This window comes from Scyliorhinus torazame, chromosome 13, assembly GCF_047496885.1.
Source record: "Scyliorhinus torazame isolate Kashiwa2021f chromosome 13, sScyTor2.1, whole genome shotgun sequence".
Lineage (NCBI taxonomy): Eukaryota > Metazoa > Chordata > Chondrichthyes > Carcharhiniformes > Scyliorhinidae > Scyliorhinus > Scyliorhinus torazame.
This window is the reverse complement of record NC_092719.1, coordinates 20,252,667-20,276,898: the sequence shown is the minus strand read 5'-3', so window position 1 is coordinate 20,276,898 and position 24,232 is coordinate 20,252,667. Positions and strand designations below refer to the sequence as shown.

Genomic DNA, 24,232 nt, shown 5'->3' with positions numbered 1-24,232 from the left:
CGCAACTGTGGTAATATCAGGTATTGCAGTATCCGAGAGGCTGAAGACCATTGGTTAAACCTAGGAGTATACCATTGGCTGTTTGGTATGTAGCTCCGCCCTGACAGGCGGGGTATAAGAACTGGTGCCGTCCCAGCAGCCCTCATTCTGTACCAAAGCTGCTGGGGAACAGTTCTAGTCTATTAAAGCCTTCAGTTATGTTACTACCTCGTCTTTAATTGTAATTGATCGTGCATTACAACACTATTGGCGAGGTGGAAGATTTTCTTCTCAGTTTTCTGATTGCAAGTTCAGATTTATTTTCACTAGCAAGGTATATTGATGCAGCGAGGGGTGATGAGGCATTGTCTGAGTGTGGTATGGTTTCGGCTTATCGGTAGAAAGCACATACACAAAAGCTGCATTCATGGTCATATTGGATTGGAATGTGGCAATAAGTGATCTTTCATTGCAGTGCGGTTACAACAAGGCTTTGCTGTTCCCCAGAGTCCGGCACTGAGGTTATCCTGACCAAAGCTCACTCTGCCACCCCAAGCATTGCATTCATTCTCACTCAACTTGTCTTTTCAGGCATTTGCTGTTTTTACCTACCAATCTTAATTGGGTAGCTGGAGGCAACTTAGTTTCCATCAGAACATAGAACATAGAAAAATACAGTGCAGAACCACGATGTTGCGCCGAACCTTTGTCCTAGATTAATCATAGATTATCATTGAATTTACAGTGCAGAAGGAGGCCATTCGGCCCATTGAGTCTGCACCGGCTCTTGGAAAGAGCACCCTAGCCAAAGTCAACACCTCCACCCAACACGAAGGGCAATTTTGGACACAAAGGGCAATTTATCATGGCCAATCCACTTAACCTGCACATCTTTGGACTGTGGGAGGAAACCGGAGCACCCGGAGGAAACCCACGCAGACACAGGGAGGATGTGCAGACTCCGCACAGACAGTGACCCAAGCCGGAATTGAACCTGGGACCCTGGAGCTGTGAAGCAATTGTGCTATCCACAATGCTACCGTGCTGCCCTTAAGAACAAATAAATCTACACTATATCATTTTACCGTAATCCATGTACCTATCCAATAGCTGCTTGAAGGTCCCTAATGTTTCCGACTCAACTACTTCCACAGGCAGTGCATTCCATGCCCCCAGTACTCTCTGGGTAAAGAACCTACCTCTGATATCCCTCCTATATCTTCCACCTTTCACCTTAAATTTATGTCCCCTTGTAATGGTTTGTTCCACCCGGGGAAAAAGTCTCTGACTGTCTACTCTATCTATTCCCCTGATCATCTTAGAAACATCTATCAAGTCACCCCTCATCCTTCTCCGTTCTAATGAGAAAAGGCCTAGCACCCTCAATCTTTCCTCGTAAGACCTACTCTCCATTCCAGGCAACATCCTGGTAAATCTCCTTTGCACCTTTTCCAAAGTTTCCACATCCTTCCTAAAATGAGGCGACCAGAACTGTACACAGTACTCCAAATGTGGCCTTACCAAAGTTTTATACAGCTGCATCATCACCTCACGGCTCTTAAATTCAATCCCTCTGTTAATGAACGCTAGCACACCATAGGCCTTCTTCACAGCTCTATCCACTTGAGTGGCAACTTTCAAAGATGTATGAACATAGACCCCAAGATCTCTCTGCTCCTCCACATTGCCAAGAGCTCTACCGTTAACCCTGTATTCCGCATTCATATTTGTCCTTCCAAAATGGACAACCTCACACTTTTCAGGGTTAAACTCCATCTGCCACTTCTCAGCCCAGCTCTGCATCCTATCTATGTCTCTTTGCAGCCAACAACAGCCCTCTTCACTATCCACAACTCCACCAATCTTCGTATCGTCTACAAATTTACTGACCCCCCCCTTCAACTCCCTCATCCAAGTCATTAATGAAAATCACAAACAGCAGAGGACCCAGAACTGATCCCTGCGGTACGCCACTGGTAACTGGGATCCAGGCTGAATATTTGCCATCCACCACCACTCTCTGACTTCTATCGGTTAGCCAGTTCGTTATCCAACTGACCAAATTTCCCACTGTCCCATGCCTCCTTACTTTCTGCATAAGCCTACCATGGGGAACCTTATCAAATGCCTTACTAAAATCCATGTACACTACATCCACTGCTTTACCTTCATCCACATGCTTGGTCACCTCCTCAAAGAATTCAATAAGACTTGTAAGGCAAGACCTATCCCTCATCGACTCTTTAGTTCAATGTGGAACCATTGCCACTCACTAATTTAAAAAAAATAAATTTAGAGTGCCCAATTATTTTGTTTCCAATCAAGGGACTGTTTAGCGTTGCCAATCCACCTACAAAATCTTTGGGTTGTGGGGGTGAAACCCATGCAAACATGGGGAGAATGTGCAAACTCCACATGGACAGTGATGTAAGGTTGGGAGCAAACCTGGGTCCTCAGCGCCGTAGGCAGCAGTGCTAACCACTGCGCCACTGTGTCGCCCTGTCACTCACTAATTAAGTTGGGTTCAAGCCCCACTCCAGAGTTCAGCATAACAGTCTAGGTTCACATTCCAGTACAGTATTGAGAGAGTGCTGCACTGTCAGAGGTGCTGTCACTCGAATGAGACATTAAACTGTTTTTCTTTGTTCATTCATGGGGTGTGGGCATTGCTGGGTCAGCATTTATTGTCCATCCCAATTGAACTGAGTGGATTTCTGGGCCATTTCAGAGGGCATTTAAGAATCAACTATATTGCTGTGAGTTTGGAGTCACATGTAGGTTCGATCAGGTAAGGACGGCAGATTTCCTTCCCTAAAGGACATTATTGAACCAGATGGGTGTTTCCGACAATTGACATGGTCATCATTATTACGATGTCAGACCAGACCCAACAGTGGCGAGGATACTGGATCGAAACCCCATATTTTAGTTTAGTGATTGCATGAAAAAATAGGGCTTTGGTATTTCTAAAGCAAAACTTTATTATAAATACAATATTGAACTTTTTAACTTCCCACCCAAAAAGAACAGTTTACAATTACACCTTAACACTACAATGCAATTTCCCATTAAACAACAAACGAAACATACAGCTCTTAATCCAGCTTAATATTAGCGGAGCATAGAGTAATACATCTATTACAAAACAGATTTTGGCTCTGGTTGGAACCCTTCAGACTCTGGCTGAATATCTTCAAATAGCTGCTTCAAATGGGTTGTTTCAGCCTCTTTCTTCAAATAAGACTGCTCTGCTTTAAAATATTTTTTGTTTAAATATCCCACTTGGAATGAATTGTGGACTCATATTTCAGATGCCTGGTCAGCTCTCAACAGTGGTTAAGATACTGGACCAGAATCATAAAGTTTTTAAGTTCTAAGGCGGTGCAGAAAGATCGATTTGTTCCAGGAGTGATATCATAAGAAATAGGGCTTGGTTATTTTATAAACAAACTTTATTAAAACACAAGAAAAACAACATTTAAACTTTTAGACTTCAACCCTGACAATAACAGATTACACATAGATCTGGATTCTCTGCCCCGCCAGCCACAAGATCGTCATGGGCGGGATGCAGACCATGTCAAGGTCTCTTTACCTCAGGTGGGAATTTCCGGTTGCCAGGTGGGCACGGCCGGAGAATCCCACCCATAGTTTCTTAACCCTAACACACTAGTTCCCATTAAACAGCACTTCATACATTCTCATTACACTTACACCGGAAGACAAAGGTGATACTTGCATTTACGAAGCAATTTTCTGCTGTTAGTGAATTCCTTCAGAACCCTTTTCAAAAGCCTGTCTCTAGGGCAGCTTTCCATCACCTCTTTTGGTGGCTTTTCAAATTTTTCTCCTCCCACCTGTTCACAGAGGATTTTTTGTCCTTCCCTCTGAGCTGTGTCCAGCCCCTCAATCAAAGGTCCTCTCCTGGGGTGTCCAGACTTGAACCCATCATCATTATCTTGGCTGTTTGATTTCCCACTCCTGTTAATGAAACGAGCCATGCTATTGATATGCAACCAACCCCCCATTTATGGACAAGAGTGGCCATCAAACTGTGTAATGAGCTAATGGCTGGTCAAACAAGAGTGTCTTGAAGGACACTCTAAATTGCCTACTACATCTTCAATCCCATTTCTGGACCCAAGTTCCTCATATCTCCCTCTCATAACACTCAAAGAGTCAGACAGGTCAGAACTCCTCTCTCTCTCAAAGCTTCTCCAAACTCACTGCCTCTTTGAGCTCCACCCAGTAATTATCTCATCTCTCCAAGCTGAAAACACATTGGGCACTGCTGCCTCAAGGCGCCGAGGTCCTAGGTTCGATCCCGGCTCTGGGTCACTTTCCGTGTGGAGTTTGCACATTTGCCCCATGTTTGCGTGGGTTTCGCCCCCGCAGCCCAAAGATATGCAGGCTAGGTGGATTGGCCACGCCGCTAAATTGCCCTTTAATTGGGAAAAAATGAATTGGGTACTCTAAATTTATTTTAAAAACACAAAAACACATTGGGCACGATCTATCGACTGCGTCCCACTGGAATCGAAGTGTGATGTGACCAGTAGATCCCAGGAGAAACTTCCCCTGGGATTCACGAGAACCTGTATGCCTCGTGAGATCGACGCAGGTCTTGTGAGGCGTCGCAATCAGGATCTCGCCCACAATGGACGGAACCAAGCCACGCATGCCTAAGTAGGTTTAAAATCGGCTTAGGCATGCTAATCTAAGATCTACCAGCTCCCAGCATCTTCCAGCCTCCCCGGGGAGTCCCGAGCTGGGTGCCGTTCAGTACTGGTCCACCCGACGGGTCTCCCAGGCTGTTGGAGGTCCCTGGGTGATCAGAGGCAGGGCAAGGTGGCTATCCCCTGGAACACAGGCATCTCAGAACTGCCAGGCTGGCACCTTGGCACCACCACCCCGACTGCCCGGGTGGCACTACCAAGCTGACAGGAGCACTGTCAGGGTGGCAGAGCCAGGGTGGCAGAGCCAAGAGTCAGGGCCTTAGGGGGGGCCATGCCCATGAATGAAGATGGAGTGGGGTATGAAGGGCGAGGTGTGCAGACGGATATGAAGGGGCCTCCGGAAGATTGGGCAGGGTGAAGGGTGGCCACATGGAAGGGGGGGCCAAAAGGGACCATGGGAAGGGCTGAAAAGGGGGCCCCTTAGCAACCCCATAGCGGGGTGCCATCTTTGGGGGGTGCGGGTGTCTGCATAGGTTTCCTCCGGGTGCTCTGGTTTCCTCCCACAAGTCCCCAAAGACGTCCTGTTAGGTAACTTGGACATTCTGAATTCTCCCTCTGTGTACCCGATCAGGCGCCGGAGCAATGTGGCAACTGGGGGCTTTTCACAGTAACTTCATTGCAGTGTTAATGTAAGCCTACTTGTGACAATACAGATTATTATTATTATGTGAGTGGGTGGTGATGTTGCCCGTGGGTGAGGAGTGTGGGTGACCCTCAAGCCCACTTAGAGATCAGGGCACCCCTTCAAAATGGCGGTCTGATCTCTGAGGAGCCCGCCTAGCCAGTGAGCTCAGCTCCCCAGTGATGAAAATAATTCTAAGTGTGGGCTAGCCCAGTGAGAAACTCCCCAGGGCCCAGAAAAGTGACTAAGTGTGGTCAGATAGCGGCGGGGAACTCGCTGACAGAGCCAGGGAGGAACTCTCAGCAAAACCCACCACAAATGACATTTTAGAAACATTTCCGTTAGATCATGCCCATTATCACTGTAGGCTCTATTAACTCCCCAGGGACCTCCCCAGTCAATCCACATTCTTCTGGCCAATTTCAGCTGCTTTTTACAAACACGACCATTGTAGCCAAACACACTATAAGCCCCAGGCTTTTAATTCTTATGTTTCTCAATATTTAGGAGCCAATATTCCTAAAATCCTCCATCACAATCATGCAGAATTTTATTGAATTCAAATTTCGCCATCTGTCCTGGTGGGATTGAAACCCAGGTCCCCATAGAATTAGATTTATACTGTTGTGGGGGGTGGGCGGGGGGGGGGGGGGGGTGGGTGTGGATAGAGGGCCAGCATTAGGCGGAGACTGACAAAGATGCTGTGAACAGAAAGTCAAAGGGAGTGTAAATGGTGGTGATAATGACCAAGAAGGATGCTGATGGTGACACCAAGGAGGGCACTGGGTCTGGCCTGTCGTGTTGGGTATTCCGATATACAAACGAACCAACACGGTTGTAGATGGTACTACTCTGTTTTATTATTCTGTATAATAACAACTGTTAACTTCTGGCTGTGGTTCGTACTTCACCAGTTAACCTGTGGACCCAGCCCTAGCACTATCTTAGAGAGGCACTCAGCACATGGTGTATGTCTGAGTGGCACGCTGTGAGCTCTGTGCGCTGAGCTATCTCCTGGTAGAATGAGCGGGAACTGTGGTGTTCCCTGTTTTATAGTGCGTGTGCTCTCACTGATGATTGGCTGTGATGTTGCGTGTGTTGATTGGTCCGTCGACCTGTCCATCAGTGTGTGTGAGTGATTGCACCATGATATGTTAATATGGATATCATGACATCCCCCCTTTTCACAAGAATATGTGCCTACATGGTAATAAATATTGGTGTGTACTGAGTGCGGCTGAGTATGTGTGTGCAATATTTACAACATGTACATGAGGCTAAATTATATACATAGGAAGGTGTCAGGTGCAACATAGCAACGAGGTTGTACCACAAACAAAACAAGTGCAATCATCAAATATCAAAAGAGACCTCCTGGAACGACAAAAAGAGAAACACGTTAACATTGTTGCACAACAATTCAGTGAGTCCAATGTGCAAACAGGCTCATAAGTCCAGCCTAGTAGGTGGGTGACGAATTCGGGTTGACCGCCTCAAGGGTGGGTCAGGATCCACCGGCTGAGGAATGGGCCTGGCCACGGGCGATAGAGGAATGGGCAGAGTGGCAGGAAGCTCCACAAAGTCGACATCAGGGACAACAGGAGGGCGCGGCACCGGTGCATGATCACGTAGTGAGCACGGAAGCAGCCGAAGGGCCCGCCGATTACGCCGGCGAATGGAGCCATCAGGCATGCGAACCAGGAACGAGCAGGGAGCCACGCAGCGGAGAACCTCGGCAGTTGCCGACCAGCCACCCTCTGGTAGGTGTATGCGGACGTTGTCTCCAGGTGCCAGGGCAGGAAGATCAGTTGCCCGAGTGTCATGTGCCACCTTCTGCTGAGCACGCTGCTGTCGTATCCTTTGCAGTACTGGAGCATGGTCGGGTTTAGGAACATGAATGGAAGGCACAGTGGTCCTGAGGGCGTGACCCATCAACAGCTGGGCTGGTGAGAGGACTGTGGACAGTGGGGCCGAGCGATAGGCCAGCAGGGCTAAACAGAAGTCAGATCCGGCATCAGCAGCCTTGCAGAGGAGCCGCTTCACGATATGGACGCCCTTTTCCGCCTTGCCATTTCAACCCCGAGATGGCCTTCGTGCAATTGTTCGAGGACAGGCCTGTGCATGCTGTGTGGGAGCACAATCCAGTCCAACTTTAGGAGGACACCATCAATGACGGCCAAGTCGTCCCAGACATTGTAGAATTGTGGGCACTGCCCCTTGAGCCATCCTTCCGTCATGTGGCGCATCACACGTTGTAGAAGGGGGTCAGCCGCAGTCTCACGGCGAATGTGGGCCAGACTTGCATCAGTAGCTGGCAGATTGGCCGATGTGAAGGCTACTTGTGCGTCGACCTGACAGACGAACCCCCCCGATTCGGGCGGTGTGCTCACTGCTCTGGACAGGGCATCCGCGATGATGAGGTTCTTCCTCGGGGTGTAGACCAGTTGGAAGTCGTACCTCCAGAGCTTGAGCAGAATGCGCTGGAGGCGAGGGGTCATCTCATTGAGGTCCTTTTGTATGATGCCGACCAGGGGGCGATGGTCGGTCTCCACGGTGAACTGAGGGAGACCATACACATAGTCATGGAATTTATCTGTGCCGGTTAATAAACCCAGGCACTCCTTCTCAATCTGCGCATAGCGCTGTTCTGTGGGGGTCATGGCCCACGAGGCATAGGCTACTGGGGCCCATGATGCAGTGTCGTCCCGTTGCAGGAGTACCGCCCCAATGCCGGACTGGCTGGCATCAGTCGACATCTTTGTATCTCGAGTAGTGTCGAAGAACGCCAATACCAGGGCGGTGGTGAGCTTGATCTTGAGCTCCTCCCATTCCTTCTGGTGTGCGGGCAGCCACTGGAACTCCGTAGTCTTCTTCACTAGGTGGCGAAGAGCCGTTGTGTGGGAGGTAAGGTTGGGAATAAACTTCCCCAGGAAGTTGACCATCCCGAGAAAGCGTAGCACTGCCTTCTTGTCTGCCGGCTGCGGCATGGCTGCAATAGCTGTCACTTTGTCTGCATCCGGACGCACCCCTGACCAGCATATGTGGTCCCCCAGAAACTTTAGCTCAGTTTGGCCAAAAGAACACTTGGCTCGGTTGAGGTGCAGGCCCTGATCTCGAATCCGAGCAAAGACACGCTGGAGACAACTGATGTGCTCCCGTGGTGTGGTGGACCAGATGATAACTGGGCAGCACGGTAGCATTGTGGATAGCACAATTGCTTCACAGCTCCAGAGTCCCAGGTTCGATTCCGGCTTGGGTCACTGTCTGTGCGGAGTCTGCACATCCTCCCCGTGTGTGCTTGGGTTTCCTCCGGGTGCTCCGGTTTCCTCCCACAGTCCAAAGATGTGCAGGTTAGGTGGATTGGTCATGATAAATTGCCCTTAGTGTCCAAAATTGCCCTTAGTGTTGGGTTATGGGGATAGGGTGGAGGTGCTGAACTTGGCTAGGGTGCTCTTTCCAAGAGCCGGTGCAGACTCGATGGGCTGAATGGCCTCCTTCTGCACTGTAAATTCTATGATAATCTATGATAACGTCGTCAACATAGACGCGCACTCCTTCGATGTCCTCCATCATCTGTTCCATGATTCGATGAAACACCTCGGATGCCGAGATGATGCCAAACGGCATCCTATTGTAGCAGTATCTGCCAAAGGGAGTGTTGAAAGTACACAGCTTCCTGCTGGACTGATCCAGCTGAATCTGCCAAAAACCCTTTGAGGCAACAAGCTTTGTAAAAATTGTAGCCCGGGCCATTTCGCTCGTGATTTCTTCCCGTTTGGGTATGCGGTAGTGTTCCCTCATGATGTTATTGTTCAGGTCTTTCGGGTCGATGCAGATCCGGAGTTCGCCACAGGGCTTTTTTACGCACACCATGGAGCTGACCCATGGCGTATGCTCCGTGACCCGGGAAAGCACTCCTTGGTCCTGCAGATCCTGCAGCTGCTGCTTGAGGCGGTCCCTGAGTGGTGCTGGGACTCTACGAGGTGCGTGAATGACCGGGGTGGCGTCTGGTTTGAGCCGTATTCTGTAAGTGTAGGGCAGTGTGCCCATGCCCTCGAAAACCTCCAGGTTGTGGGCGAGGAGCGAGTGGGGCTGTGCCCTAAAGTCTGCATCCGGGAAATCGGATGTGCCTTCTGGAGACAGAGTGTGCACCCGCTGAACGAGGTGGAGGATCTTGCACACCTGTGCGCCGAGCTGAGAGTCCTTCGAGGATCCCACTATCTCAAAAGACAGTGTGGCTGTGTATGAATTGTGTGCAACCTCGAGCTGGCAAGATCCATGGACGGGATAACATTACCGTTGTAATCGACCAACTGACAGCGGGATGGCCGAATCGGTGGTTTGACCTTCAAGGTGTGGAAGGCTGACCATGCAATGAGATTGGCGGAGGCACCAGTGTCTAAACGGAATGTGATTGGTGATCGGTTGACCGTTAGGGTGGCACACCATTCATCGCCCGGATTAACGCTGTGCACTGGCATCGGCTGGTGGGTCCTACTTGGGGACATCCGGTTCCTGTCTATTACCGCAACGCGGAAGGGTTCCCGGTCGTCGGTATCACCGGTCTGTACGTCGTCAGGGTATGACTCGGTGTATGGAGGCTGAATGGCCCGCACGTCCCTGCGAGGCTGGTGGAATTGTGGAGCGATGGCAGGTTGAGCTGCTCGACAGCAGGCAGCGTAGTGGCCCATCTTGCCACAGCAGAGGCATTGTCGAGTTTTGGCTGGACATTGCCGCTTTAAGTATGTGGATCCACAGTTGCCGCACGTCGTGACGTCATGGCGTTCGTTGCGCCACCACGCATGCGCAGTTCGGTCCTGCATAGAGCGCGCGTGCGCGTCATGTTTCTCTGCGTCAACGTCCCCTCTTTTGGCGCGTACAAACGCGGGAGGCCTCAGAAAGTGCGCGAAATGGCCGCCCTCGTCCAGGCCACGGGCCGGGAGGAACTCGATCGACTGGACCCGCTTGGCCTCGTAGGACCCCTGCCGTGCCGATTCGGCTGCCTGGAATTGGGAGTACCGGCTGGTCGCGTTTTCATGGAGGACGCAGGTTTCGACGGCGGTGGCTAGGGTGAGGCTCTTTATTTATTTATTTTAAAAAATATATTTATTAAAGTTTTTTAACACAATTTTTCTCCCTTACAAACAATAACCCCCCCTCCCCCCGTAACAAAGAAAAACGAGAAATTGCGCAGAGCAAGATATATACGTGGCAAAATGATATATTTACACAGCTTTGTACACTGGCCCTCACCCGTACGTGCCAGTTTCCCCAACCCTTCATGTTATCTCTTGCTCATCCACCCTCCCAGGCAGTCCCCCCCCCCCCCCCACCCCATCCCCCCGTCCCCCTCCAAGATTGCTGCTGCTGCTGACCGACCTACCTCTAGCGCTCCGCGAGGTAGTCTAGGAACGGTTGCCACCGCCTGTAGAACCCCTGCGCAGACCCTCTCAAGGCAAACTTAATCCTCTCCAACTTTATGAATCCAGCCATATCATTTATCCAGGCCTCCAGGCTGGGGGGCTTTGCCTCCTTCCACATTAGCAAGATCCTTCGCCGGGCTACTAGGGACGCAAAGACCAGAATGCCGGCCTCTTTCGCCTCCTGCACTCCCGGTTCGTCCACTACTCCAAATATTGCTAGCCCCCAGCTTGGCTTGACCCGGACTTTCACCACCTGAGATATTGCTCCCGCCACTCCTCTCCAGAACCCCTCCAGTGCCGGGCATGACTAAAACATATGGACATGGTTCACCGGGCTCCCTGAGCACCTTCCACATCTGTCCTCTACCCCAAAGAACCTACTCAACCTCGCCCCCGTCAAGTGCGCTCTGTGGACCACCTTAAATTGTATCAGGCTGAGCCTGGCACACGAGGAGGAGGAATTAACCCTACCTAGGGCATCGGCCCACAGACCTTCCTCGATCTCCTCCCCCAGCTCCTCCTCCCATTTACCCTTCAACTCTTCTACCAGCGCTTCCCCCTCTTCTTTCAACTCCTGGTGTATTTCCGACACCTTGCCCTCCCCGACCCATACACCCGAGGTCACCCTATCTTGAACTTCTTGTGCCGGGAGCAACGGGAATTCCCTCACCTGTCGCCTCACAAAAGCCCTCACCTGCATATATCTAAAGGCATTTCCCGGGGGTAACTCGAACTTCTCCTCCAGTGCCCCTAGGCTCGCAAACGTCCCGTCGATGAACAGGTCCCCCATTCTTCCAATCCCCGCCCGATGCCAGCTCTGGAACCCCCCCGTCCATCTTCCCCGGGACAAACAGGTGGTTACCCCTGATCGGGGACCACACCGATGCTCCCATTGCACCCCGGTGCCGTCTCCACTGGCCCCAGATCCTTAGCGTTGCCGCCACCACCGGGCTCGTGGTATACTTTGTTGGCGAGAGCAGCAGCGGTGCCATCACCAATGCCCCCAGGCTCGTTCCTTTACAGGACGCCATCTCCATCCTCTTCCATGCCGCCCCCTCTCCCTCCATAACCCACTTGCGGATCATCGCCACATTTGCTGCCCAGGTAGTAGCTCCCCAGGTTTGGCAGCGCCAACCCTCCTCGGTCCCTACTGCGTTCCAGGAACCCTCTCCTTACTCTCGGGGTCTTATTCGCCGACACAAACCCCATAATACTCCTGCCTACTCTCTTAAAAAAGGCCTTAGTGATCACGATGGGAAGGCACTGGAACACAAACAGAAACCTCGGAAGGACCACCATTTTGACCGACTGCACTCTACCCGCCAGCGAGAGCGGTAACATGTGGGGCAGCACGGTAGCATAGTGGATAGCACAATTGCTTCACAGCTCCAGGGTCCCAGGTTCGATTCCAGCTTGGGTCACTGTCTGTGCGGAGTCTGCACATCCTCCCACTGTGTGCGTGGGTTTCCTCCGGGTGCTCCGGTTTCCTCCCACAGTCCAAAGATGTGTGGGTTAGTTGGATTGGCCATGATAAATTGCCCTTAGTAACCACAATTGCCCTTAATGTTGGGTGGGGTCACTGGGTTATGGGGATAGGGTGGAGGTGTTGACCTTGGGTAGGGTGCTCTTTCCAAGAGCCGGTGCAGACTCGATGGGCCGAATGGCCTCCTTCAGCACTGTAAATTCTATGATAATCTATGTCCCATCTTTTGAAATCCTCCTCCATTTGCTCCACCAACCTCGTCAGATTCAGTTTATGTAGGGTCCCCCAACTCCTGGCTATCTGGATCCCCAGATACCGAAAGCTCCCCTCTGCCCTCCTCAGCGGTAGGTCCCCTATCCCTCTTTCTTGGTCCCCCGCCTGTAATACAAAGAGCTCACTCTTCCCTACATTGAGCTTATAGCCCGAAAACTCCCCAAACTCGTGAGGCTCTTTATTTTGAGGAGCTGCTGGCGTAGGGTGCCCGAGGTGACCCCAAAAACTATCTGGTCCCGAATCATGGAATCGGAGGTGGCCTCATAGCTGCAGCACTGCGCAAGGATACGGAGGTGTGTCAAAAAGGATTGAAAAGGCTCATCCTTACCCTGCAGGCGCTGCTGGAAGAGGTACCTCTCGAAGCTCTCATTCACTTCGACGCTGAAGTGTTGCTCAAGTTTTAGAAGGACCGTCTTGTACTTCGTCTTGTCTTCGCCTCCCGCGAATGCCAGGGACTTGTAGATGTGGATGGCGTGTTGCCCCGCCGTGGAGAGGAGGAGGGCGATCTTCCTGGTGTCCAATGCATTTTCCCTGTCTGTGGCTTCCAGGAATAGCTGGAAGCCCTGTTTAAACAGCTTAAAGTTGACGCCGAGATTTCCAGCGATTTGGAGCGGCTGCGGCGGGCTGATGGTGTCCATGGCGCAGGTTGGCGGATCTCTGAAGATCTGCATAATAACAACTGTTAACTTCTGGCTGTGGTTCGTACTTCACCAGCTAACCTGTGGACCCAGCCCTAGCACTATCTTAGTGAGGCACTCAGCACATGGTGTATGTCTGAGTGGCACGCTGTGAGCTCTGTGCTCTGAGCTATCTCCTGGTGGAATGAGCGGGAACTGTGGTGTTCCCTGTTTTATAGTGCGTGTGCTCTCACTGGTGATTGGCTGCGATGTTGTGTGTGTGTTGGTTGGTCCGTCGACCTGCCCATCAATGTGTGTGTGTGATTGCACCATGATATGTTAATATGGATATCATGACATGGCCCATCTCCAACCTCACATCCACGTGGTACGGAGCGTAGTCGGAGATTACTATTGCAGAGTATTCCACTCCTACTACCCCCGGAAACACCGATTTATCCACTATAAAGAAGTACACCTTATGCACTTTGGAGAAGAAATTGCCAGAGAAATTGACCACTTTAAAAAGCATCTGTGGGTAAAATACCTTGATTGCGCTGAGGCATCGCATGGCCTTACCCCCCACATCCTGCCTCACAGTTTGCTGATGCAATGTCTCTAATACATTATGTGACCGTCACTATGAGCTGAGGCCTACCTACCCTCCCTGATCTGTGTATGTGTGGCAGAGCGAGAGGAGGATGCAAGGCCCTTTGTAGAGCACCAACTGCCTATTTAGTGATGGTCAGCTAATTCAGCATGGGATATGATACGATCTCCCTGGCTTGTCCCGTTCAGTTGGATTCAGGTCAGTGTATTCACCGACCGTGCAATTTGCTTCTGTTTCACCCCTGGATTTTCTCTGTGAGCTGCATGGAAGGGAACATTCCTGACCTCAGACTGCTGGAGGAGAGCAGAGCCTCGTTTGGTGGGATACTGTGTGAAAACCTGGGGTGTGCAGTCCTCAGAGTGTCTGACCCTTAGTTTAAGCACTGGGACAGCCACTCACATCCCAGCCTGAACTTTCAATGTGATGTTCAGGTGGACAAGGCTACCAACCGGGAATGCAACATTAAACTCTTTGCCCCCTGCACTCACAGGGAAGGGAATTTGGAGTAACTTATATTATAAGTTGCTACATTGCTGTTAACCCCCCACCCCCCACCACCTAAAGTATTCCACCAACAACTCAAGTTTCATTTTGCTGGGTATCTTCAGAAATATTTATCTCAGTTGATACCAACATCCTCTTGTTCATATCTCACGATTTACTACATGACTGGGGGCGGGGGTTAAAGGAGGGGCAAGGAGGGATGAGGGTCGCAGAAACAGGGCAAGCACCGAACCCCAGTATTTCTCTCCTTGGCCCTGCTGAGGGCCTATTTGCTGTTCCTAGTGGATCAGATGGATGCTAAGGATCCTGCACCTTTATATTTTTAAAAAGTTTTTTTATTAAGGTTTTGCAGAATTTTTCATAATAAAACAGTAGTAACAATAATAACAAAACAAACTAGAGTGAACATTAACATAAGTGTAAAAAGAGAATATACAATAACAATTAAATACACATTACCCCACGCGACCCAGTCTTCCCACACCATCCCAATGAAGCACTCACCCCCCCCCCCCCCCCGCCCCCCCCACCACCACGGATTGCTGATGCTGCTGACATTTTAATTTTCCCTGAGAAAGTCGACGAACGGCTCCGAGAGAACCCTAGCGTAGACCCTCTTAAGGCAAACTTTATTTTCTCGAGGGCGAGAAACCCAGCCATGTCATTAACCCAAGTCTCTATACTCGGGGGCTTCGAGTCCCTCCACATTAATAAGATCCGTCTCCGGGCTACTAGGGAGGCAAAGGCCAAGACGTCAGCCTCTTTCGCCCCTGAACTCCCGGGTCTTCTGACAGTCCAAAGATCGTTATCTCTGGACTCGGCACTACCCGTGTGTTAAGCCCTCGCGAACCCTTGCCAGAACTCTCTAAGCTCCGGGCATGCCCAAAACATGTGGACATGGTTTGCAGGACTGCCCTTGCACCTCATACAACTGTCTTCTACCCCAAAAAACTTGCTCATTCTCGCTGCCGTCATGTGTGCCTGGTGGACCACCTTAAATTGAATTAGACTGAGCCTGGCACATGATGACGAGGAATTAACTCTGCCCAGGACCTCTGCCCACAGACCCGCTTCCAACTTCTCACCTAGCTCTTCCTCCCATTTGCCTGTGCCTTTACTTGAAGAACAGCTGGGTTTCCTGTTGTCCTGGCCAACATTCTTCCCTCAACCTACTCACTTGGTGACACAGTTTAATATACAACACATTTCTCCCCTCTCTTTAGTTCTGATGAAGAGCCAAACGGACTCAAAACGTTAACTCTCTTTTCTCTCCATACGGGTGCGACCAGACCTGCGGAGTTTTCCCAGCATTCTCTGTTCTTGTATCTAGATGACTAGTTGGATTTAGATAGATAACTGTGCAGAAAGGAAATGGGATTAATTGATAGCGTTTTCGGAGAGTGTAGCCACGTAAAATGGCTGCGATCTGATTAATCTGGCCAAAACCCAGTTTGAAATGGCTAACCCGAAAGACTGCTGGGAAAAGCAGCTAACAAGACACAAGCAGGCAGCTGCAGACAGTATTGCATATTCGGCTCTGGGGAAGTTAGCCCAGATCGATACTCAGGGCTATCAACAGCCCATCAACCCAGGTATTCACAGTTGCATTCAGGACTGTTTGCAGCCAATCTATTCAGACATCCACAGTTAAATCGGCTATCCCCGGGAACAATTGCAACATATTAGCAATTGAATACCGGGCCAGACCTGTCGGCGCCTGCAGTGGCCGAAACAAAGACAGGCGAACGACCACCCCCCTGATCGAGGAATCGCCTCACCATTGGACACATCGACCCCAGGGATTGGGGACAAATCCAATCACTTGGGACCTCAGGGTCAAGGGCCGCCCTGGGAGGCGGGAAGCCCCTGGGCCCTATAAAAGTGAGGGGCCAAGTTCAGATCTCTCTCTCTCTCCTCTTCGCCTGCTCGAGACCTTCGCAACACCAGCAACCGGCAACTGTAAGTTTGAATCCAGTGATCGCTATCCGGTAGAGACACCTAGCCACCGACCTGTAGCAGCCTTTTGAATCCCGCGGGCCAGATCTGATTGGACAAGCCATTCGTTTCCCTGACCTGGTGGGCTCTTCCTAAGTTAAGTATTGGCCAGTAGTGATAGGTTTATTATATAGAAAGTAGTATTAGGGTATTAATATTGCTCGTTGTATATAATAAATGACCGTTGTTTTAATCCTTACTAAGCGGTGTGCTGTGTTATTAATCATAACCTGAACTTGAACCACGTGGCGGTATCATAAAGATACCTGGCGACTCATGAGCAAAGGTGACCTAAACAGAGCAAATAGACTAAGGTTAAAAAGAGCAACAAGAGCCAGCATGGACTCAATGGGCTACAGTGGCCCACGGAACATCAATCACAACATTCCAAAAGTAATCCGAGTGTTGAGATCGTGGAGGCATTTCAGTGTTGATTTGAGGGTGAGCTCTGTTTAGTTTTAACTTATTGCGTCAAAGCCAAAGTGGTGCATCAAGACAGTTATATAAGGTCCATACTGTTCTTAATCCCAGTGAGTGACACCAAACTATTTTACAATTAGATATAATTTGTACTTTGACCCCCATCTTTGATCCGCTTTACCCTCCCCATCTTTTAAAATCTTCTCAAAACCCACACATTTGCTCCAAAACACAAGTTGTTGGATTTTTTATCACCCACTCTGACATAAATGCAAGTTGTTGTTAGTCTCTACCGTCTGATTCCAGAGACATTGGGCTAGATTTCAACCATTGGGCAAAGAGAAACAAGCTCCAGGCTAACTCAACATCGGGCCATGCTGCAGGTAGGTGGGGTGCAGGTGGTGAAAGGGGGAGAGACCTAAAAGATCCCTAGATATCAAGGGATGCTACTCATTTGGATGTGTCATCCTGTCGAGGGGAGGGGTCACCGGAAAGCCAGAAAAAGCCACACTCATTTTGGCAGCTCTAGAGGTTCCCAGATCAAGTTGTATTTCCCCAATGTCTCCTTTGAGAGTCAAAAGGAGTTATGTTGATAAAGAAAGGGAGGTCCATTCCTGTCTTTTGCTCACTGGGGTTGATGTTTCTGATGTTCTGTTACTAAGAGCCAGCGCAAAATGCAATCTGTAAAATTTGATATGTGTGAATTCGGCAGTTGGGTTGGATCCAAATGATGTTAGCAGATCAGATGTTTTTTTGGTGCCAGCATTGTGTGATTTTCACACCAGAATGCCAAACTACGGCCAACAGCTGAGTTATTTTAGTCAATAATTTGTCTTATTACTGGCAGGATATCAAATAGCAAATTATTTACAGAATCTATCTTCCTCAGGTGAGCATTCCTCAGGTTACTGAACAAGGCGAGCCCATTACACTTCAGCAACATTCCTGGAACTGTTCATAGTCAGAATCATTTGGCAGGTTAACCTCACAAGAGACGCAAAGCTTTTATGGAGAAAATGGAACTGAAGTGGAGGCTTTATGGAACTCCAATGGTGCTTCAGTACTGACACTCCCACATTTGTGGTGCACAAGTGAAAGACAATGGCCGGGATTCTCCGACCAGGCATGGAGCTAATACACTCCATGATCTCTCCCAGTTCTAGTGGTGCTTCCAAGCCCTGTTTTCTGTCCCCCCCACAACTGGCATGTCCAGTCCGTCGAGGAACCGTTTCATCCCCGAATCCCCTGTTGGCGGCTCTGAGGTGTACAGCCCTCGGTTGCTTCACTTGAATTTAGCAGCATGTGAGTGGGATGTTACGTGGCCCATCTGCCTTCATGGTTGGCGGGCGGGCAGGTCGATTGACCAGGCGGCCTTTATGTTTAAGTTGCAACCTCGATCCAGGCTGGGATGAAAAGTCAGGGATCAAAAAAAATTAACCAATGTGTCTAGGGACTGATATCCGGGTATGATTGTGCTGAGTAGACCATAGTTTTAACATCGACATTTATTTTTCAGGGGTCAGCAGTTTCCTGAGGCAGCTCCACAGTAGCTATGCCCCCCAGGGAGCACATTGGAAGCAACAGGCGCACCCTCATTTCTTTCAGCACCTACCCTCTTCCCACCCACCCAGCATCGCTCAGCCTTTCCCAGCACATGTTTTATGCTGGCTGTTGTTAATTGGCTAGACAGAATGATATCGCGCTCCGGAGCCGACCACATAAGGGAGCATGTTCTACGCCCGTGTCCAGGCCTGCCATATATGTGTGTGCTTGTCAGGCGAAAGATTCAGGCCCGTATTCCAGTACTGATACTGCTGCACTGGCCTTCAATGCTGACTCTTCACCTATAGTACACCGACACTGACAAATTCTACATTCGCACCTCAGCCAGACTTCCATCGAGTCAGAATGACTCAAGCGCACTTTATAAATGGCAGTGGGTCCCGATTCAGCGCTTCCTGAGCCCAGTACAGGGCTGCCTGATTTCTGGGTGTCCCTTTAAAGGGTGCAGGATGGTTCAGGTGAAAAGGGCACTCCCAGCACTCCCAACCTGTGGAGGCTGCATGTCCTACCCCTCTGCAATCTTCATGTTTTTAAAGAGCCTTGGGTCACAGCCTCTCTGAGGAGTCCTGAACTACAGTCTGCATGAGGGACTTTTAAAAAGGTGAGTTCAAGAGGTCCTCTTCATGGGTTTTTTGCTTATCTATGCTCCTCCACTCACGTCCATCACCCCATACGTTTTGTGTGCCAATTTATGGCATTTCCATGCCCACTGGCTCTGTACAGTGTATGGTGGGTCAATTTACCCCATACTGATAGTAGGATATATTTAAAAAAGCTTTAGAAAGCCATCAATTCGTTACTTTCCATGATGTTCAAAAAGTCATTTTACTGCAGGATTATAAAAGTGTCAATCACACAGATCCTTAGAAGTGTCAAGAACAAAAACTGCAAGCCCATTCAACCACTTAACCTTGTGTAAATAGACATTATGAAATTGACAGCAGAGATCAGAGCTGTCAAGAAAGCAATGTTTTCTCTGGAGCTTAGATGTTTCAACATGAAGCTTGGATGTCTGGGCCAAACATATAAAGGTTTAGCTGAGAGCCCCTTTGTTGAAATATAATATAACTGGAAAAAGAATCAGGGAAATTAATTTATTTTACTTGGTGGGTTGTTGTGGTCTGGAATGCACTGCCTGAAAGGGTGGTGAAAGCAGATTCAGTAAAAACTTGGGGCGGCACAGAGGCGCAGTGTTTAGCACTGCTGCTTCACGGCACCGTGACCCGGGTTCGATCCCGGCCCAGGGTCACTGCCTGTGTGGAGTTTGCACATTTTCCCCTTGTCTGTGTGGGTCTCACCCCACAGCCCAAAGATGTGCAGGCCAGGTGAATGGGCCACGCTAAATTATCCTTAATTGGAAAAAGACATTTAACTTTCAAAAAGGAAAAAAGCAGGGGATTGGGACTAATTGGTAAATCTTTTAAAGAGCTGGCAAAGGCACAATGGCTGAATAGCCTCCTTCTGCGTGGTACAATTCGATGTTTCTAACTCAAGGTTTTATACAAGATATGGTTACATCAGGTTGTCATCAAAGCAGACGTATTATTAAATAGCATAGATAAATTACTTCAAACTAAGGTGGGAAATAAGAGCGGATAGCCTGCACAAAAATAAGTAAAAATGCAAACTGAAAAATAGTGATCATGGTAAATATTTAGAATAACTTGTCATAGAACCAAGGACATAGAATCCACTTGGATGCTGCTGTGGGAGAGACAGGAGCTGCATTGAATGTTCATTTTTTTTTTACTTGTCTTTTTTTATGGATGTAAACCAAGAGGTCATCCAAAATGCCATTGCTCAAGTGCTAAGGGTTCTTGTTCAGAAGAGATGAGAGATTAGCAGCAATCCCGATCCACTCTGGCAGGAAGGCAGCCTCATACTTAAACTCTCTGAGGAAAGGTGAGCTAGGCAAAGTGAAGTTTGTGAGGTAGATGACCTCCCCGCCAGCAAGGTAGGCGACCCAGAATCCAAAGGTGCCAATGGTCATTATGGTGTGGTTGCAGTGAGCAAGAATGGCAAAGTCTCTCTGTGGCTTGGATTCATTGCCATCTCCTAAGAAGTAAACGTCCCCCTTGGATGCGTCAATATTCTTCCGACACCAATCTATTCCATTACTCGTCACTATGAAGACAACATCCTTGTACTTACTCCTGAAATAGAACATGGCTCGCTCCAAGTAGTTTCTATCTGCAATGACACCTTTCCACACCTGTGGCATGACGTACACATAATCTCCTCTTCGAACATGAACACCAACATAAGTAATATTTTGACGTTGTGCTGTTATATTTCTTAAGCATGAGTTGACTTCCGTTGTGATGAACTCATGAAAAGAGAATTCACGAAGGATTTCTTCTTGAATATGATGATAAAATGTCCAAGAACATGGAAAACCAAAGAATTGAATGTGGTCTTCGAAGATATTTTTATACTTTTCTTCCATCCAGTCATCAAGATGGTAGTTTTGCCAAGGAACCTTGTCCTTAACCTCTTTGTTAAGGGTGGGAAGCGTAAGTTTGAAGCTCTGAGACAGGCTTTCAGCCATTCCTGGGAGAATATAGGCTTGTTTCCTGTTTAATCTGGCCAAAGCAAATAATGCTGCATATTGTCCCATCAGGTTACCAAATCTCCCATTTGGGGATATAGTCCATATGCCTTTGGAAGACCTGATGGCTTTGAAAGACTTGAAGTCTTCATCCCTGAGACATTCTGAATAGTTAAAGGTGGCCTTCCTGCTGATGTTGTTTGCCAAATGTTTGGAAGTATTCTGTTCAAATAATTTAAACTTGTAATTTTCTTCATGATAAAGAATATAACCAAATATGCATATGGCGATGAATGAAAAGGTTGAAAGGAGAAGCAATGTCAGGAAGCATGTCTGCTTCCCACTGAATGGAACAGTGTAAAAACTTAGCAAATTGGTCATCTTCATAAACTTATTTTTAAAAATCTTCTGCTGTGCCTCCAACTCAGATGAAACTTCCATCAGAGTCCTAAAAAAAATACAAGCAAAGAATTTATAAAATATAACACAATGTGAGGTCAGTTCTATATCACTGTTATTGTTGAAGAATCATGTTCAAGCAGATGAGTTGTCCATATATGCAGGGTTTGCAGACAGCTTTCCCTAGTTCCCTTCACAGTCTAGGAAAGCATATCACCAGCCATTGAACTGTCCACAGTTTTAAACATCAAAGTGGTCTCACAGTGCAATTGCAACATTGGCATGAAGTGGTTTCACTTTACACCACCCTGAATTTATCTGGGGTGATCCTATGATTACAGCCGTACGTTCCTAATGGGTGGCAAAGCGTTTATCAGGTCAGAACTTGCTCCTCCGCACAAAGGTTAGGTTAAAGTCAAGATTTAAATTTCCTGCTGGGGTACTAGATTTCAGGGAAAGGGGGAGTGTCCCTGGGTGAAGGAGTCTGACTCCGATTCCCACGAGAGCCAGCTTGAGCCTCAGCTCTGGATTTGGGAACAGTCAACAATGTGAGCCTGTTCCACCATTCGGGGAGATCACGGTTGATTTGTATTTTAACTCCATTTGTTTTGAATGAAAAAATATTTCCAACTCCTAAATAACTTGGTTTTAAGGTCATAATAATAATAATCTTTATTGTCACAAATAGGCTTACATTAACGCTGTAATGAAGTTACTGTGAAAAGCCCCTAGTTGCCACATTCCGGCGCCTGTTCGGGTACAGAGGGAGAATTCAGAATGTCCAAATTATCTAACAGCATGTCTTTTGGGACTTGTGGGAGGAAACTGGAGCGCCCGGAGGAAACCCACGAAGACACGGGGAGAATGTGCAGACTCCTCACAGACAGTGACCCAAGCCAGAATCGAACCTGGGACCCTGGCACTGTGAAGCAACAGTGCTAACCACTGTGCTACAGTCTGTATCCCAGACAACTGCGCCAGCAGAAAACAGTTTCTATCTGCCCTATCAATTCCTTCAAAACGTTAAAATCTCAATCAAATCACCCCGTAGCCATTTATATCCCAGGGTATACATAATCTAACCCTCAGAGTTTCTCAAAGAATCTGTGCTGACCCCATCGAAGGTCAGTAAGGTGCAGTGCCCAGACTGCGAGTGGTATTCCAGATGCGGTGTAACCAGGGCTTTGCACATCCATAGCAAAACTCCTCCACTTTATATTGCAGGTCTCTGGTGATAAAAGTTATAGTTCCATTGTGTAGCTTTTAAATTATACTGTTTCACATCCACTCTAAGCTTCTGCGGGCCAATTTCAATGGCAAGAGCTTGAATTAGAACATAGAACACACAGTGCAGAAGGAGGCCATTCGGCCCATCAAGTCTGCACCGACCCACTTAAGCCCCCACTTCCACCCCATCCCCATAACCCAATAACCTCTCCTAAATTTTTTGGACACTCAGGGCAATTTAGCATGGCCTATCCACCTAACCTGCACATCTTTGGACTGTGGGAGGAAACCGGAGCACCCGGAGGAAACCAACACAGACACAGGGAGAACATGCAGACTCCGCACAGACAGTGACCCTGCAGGGAATCGAACCTGGGACCCTGGCACAGTGAAGCCACAGTGCTATCCACGTGTGCTACCGTACTGCCCGTTGTTCCTTATTTTACCAGGTTCGGGAGGCCTGATACCATCGGTTTTCCGGAAGGACCAATTATCGGGCGGCAGGGTGGTTAGCACTACTGCCTGACAGCGCCAGCGACCTGGGTTCAATTCCAGCCTTGGGTGACTGTGTGGAGTTCGTACCTTCTCCCTGTGTCTGCGTGGGTTTCCTCTGGTTTCCTCCCACAGTCCAAAGATGTGCGGGCCAGTGGATTGGCCACGCTAAATTGACCATTAGTGTCCAAAATGTTGGGTGGTGTTACTGGGATGAGGTGCATACTTTCTAGGGTGCTCTTTCAGAGGGTCGGTGCAGACCTGATGGGCTGACTGGCCTCCTTCTGCATTGTAGTGACTTTATGATTTAAAAAAAAAAATTAGCCAGTGTATCTGGTAAGCACAAACGCAGTGGGAACCTATGTCAAAATAATTGCTTATTACGGAGCAACTGCGGAAAAGGCACTGTGAATTAGAGATTAGTGCCAGCACAACTATTGGGGCAGTATGTGGGCACATATTTTGAGCAGGACATTGAGCTGTGGGTGTAGCTTATACGGGAATATTTTGTTTATTAAACGGTGATCGCTTATACGGGGAAATATTGTTCAAACGTTCACCACATCAATCTGGTGTCCCAAGCCGACCTGTTTTGACAGTCAGACAATTTAGCAACTGTTGCAGGTTATAGAGGTGAACTCCTCAAGGGCCTGGCATATTGCACACAGAAATAAGGACATCACCTCCAGCAACATGGGTGCACAGGACATGGATGCAGTGCAGGAAATAGACTTGCTGAGCGAACCAGGAGGGGAACATAACACTTCAGGTCAGGAAAAAGCGGCAAAGTGTTGCAAACGCACACACACACACGCCCTCATGCCGAGCCGGAGCAACGTAGGACTGGGAATAGGCCATTCGGCCCTTCAAACCCGTTCTTCCAAACAATTATAGGATGGTGGCGAATCTGTAGCACGGCCTCAATTATGCTCCTTGGCACCAAATAACTCAACACCCACCCCCACCAAAAATCTCAGTCTCGAAAGCTCCAGCTGACCTCTGATAGCCACATCAAGTCTGTGGGTGGACAGAATTCCACATTCCCACCGGATTTCCCGCCCGAGACCGAAGGGAAAAAAACTAGCTCGTTTTGAGATGATGTCCCCTCATTTTCGATTCCACCCCCCACCCCCCTTTGGGTGAAATAGTCGCCCCGTTTCCATCATATGGAATCCCATTGTCATTTTAAAGACCCCCTCCCTCCCAGTCTTCATTAAAAATAATTTTCCCGCCAATTTCTGGCTGGGCTGGTCTGGCCCGGGGTGGGAGGCTGGCTCCCCGGACAACACTGGATATCTCTCTCTGTCCCCGAGTCCCCTTCAAGCGGCAATCGAGTCTAGA

At 48.8% G+C, this 24,232-nt stretch overlaps 1 protein-coding gene across 1 annotated transcript; it reads right to left on the bottom strand.

Moving 5' to 3' along the window:
• Positions 1-20,028: 20,028 nt before the first annotated feature.
• Positions 20,029-21,214, bottom strand: LOC140387790 (galactoside alpha-(1,2)-fucosyltransferase 2-like). Its single transcript, XM_072470920.1, has one exon. It carries the CDS (start codon positions 21,212-21,214, stop codon positions 20,033-20,035), a length of 1,182 nt encoding a protein of 393 aa, XP_072327021.1. The 3' UTR covers positions 20,029-20,032.
• Positions 21,215-24,232: the final 3,018 nt, after the last annotated feature.

Excerpts from the sequence above, each read along its gene's own strand:
- LOC140387790 (XM_072470920.1), bottom strand. The coding sequence starts at position 21,214 with ATGGAAGTTTCATCTGAGTTGGAGGCACAGCAGAAGATTTTTAAAAAT.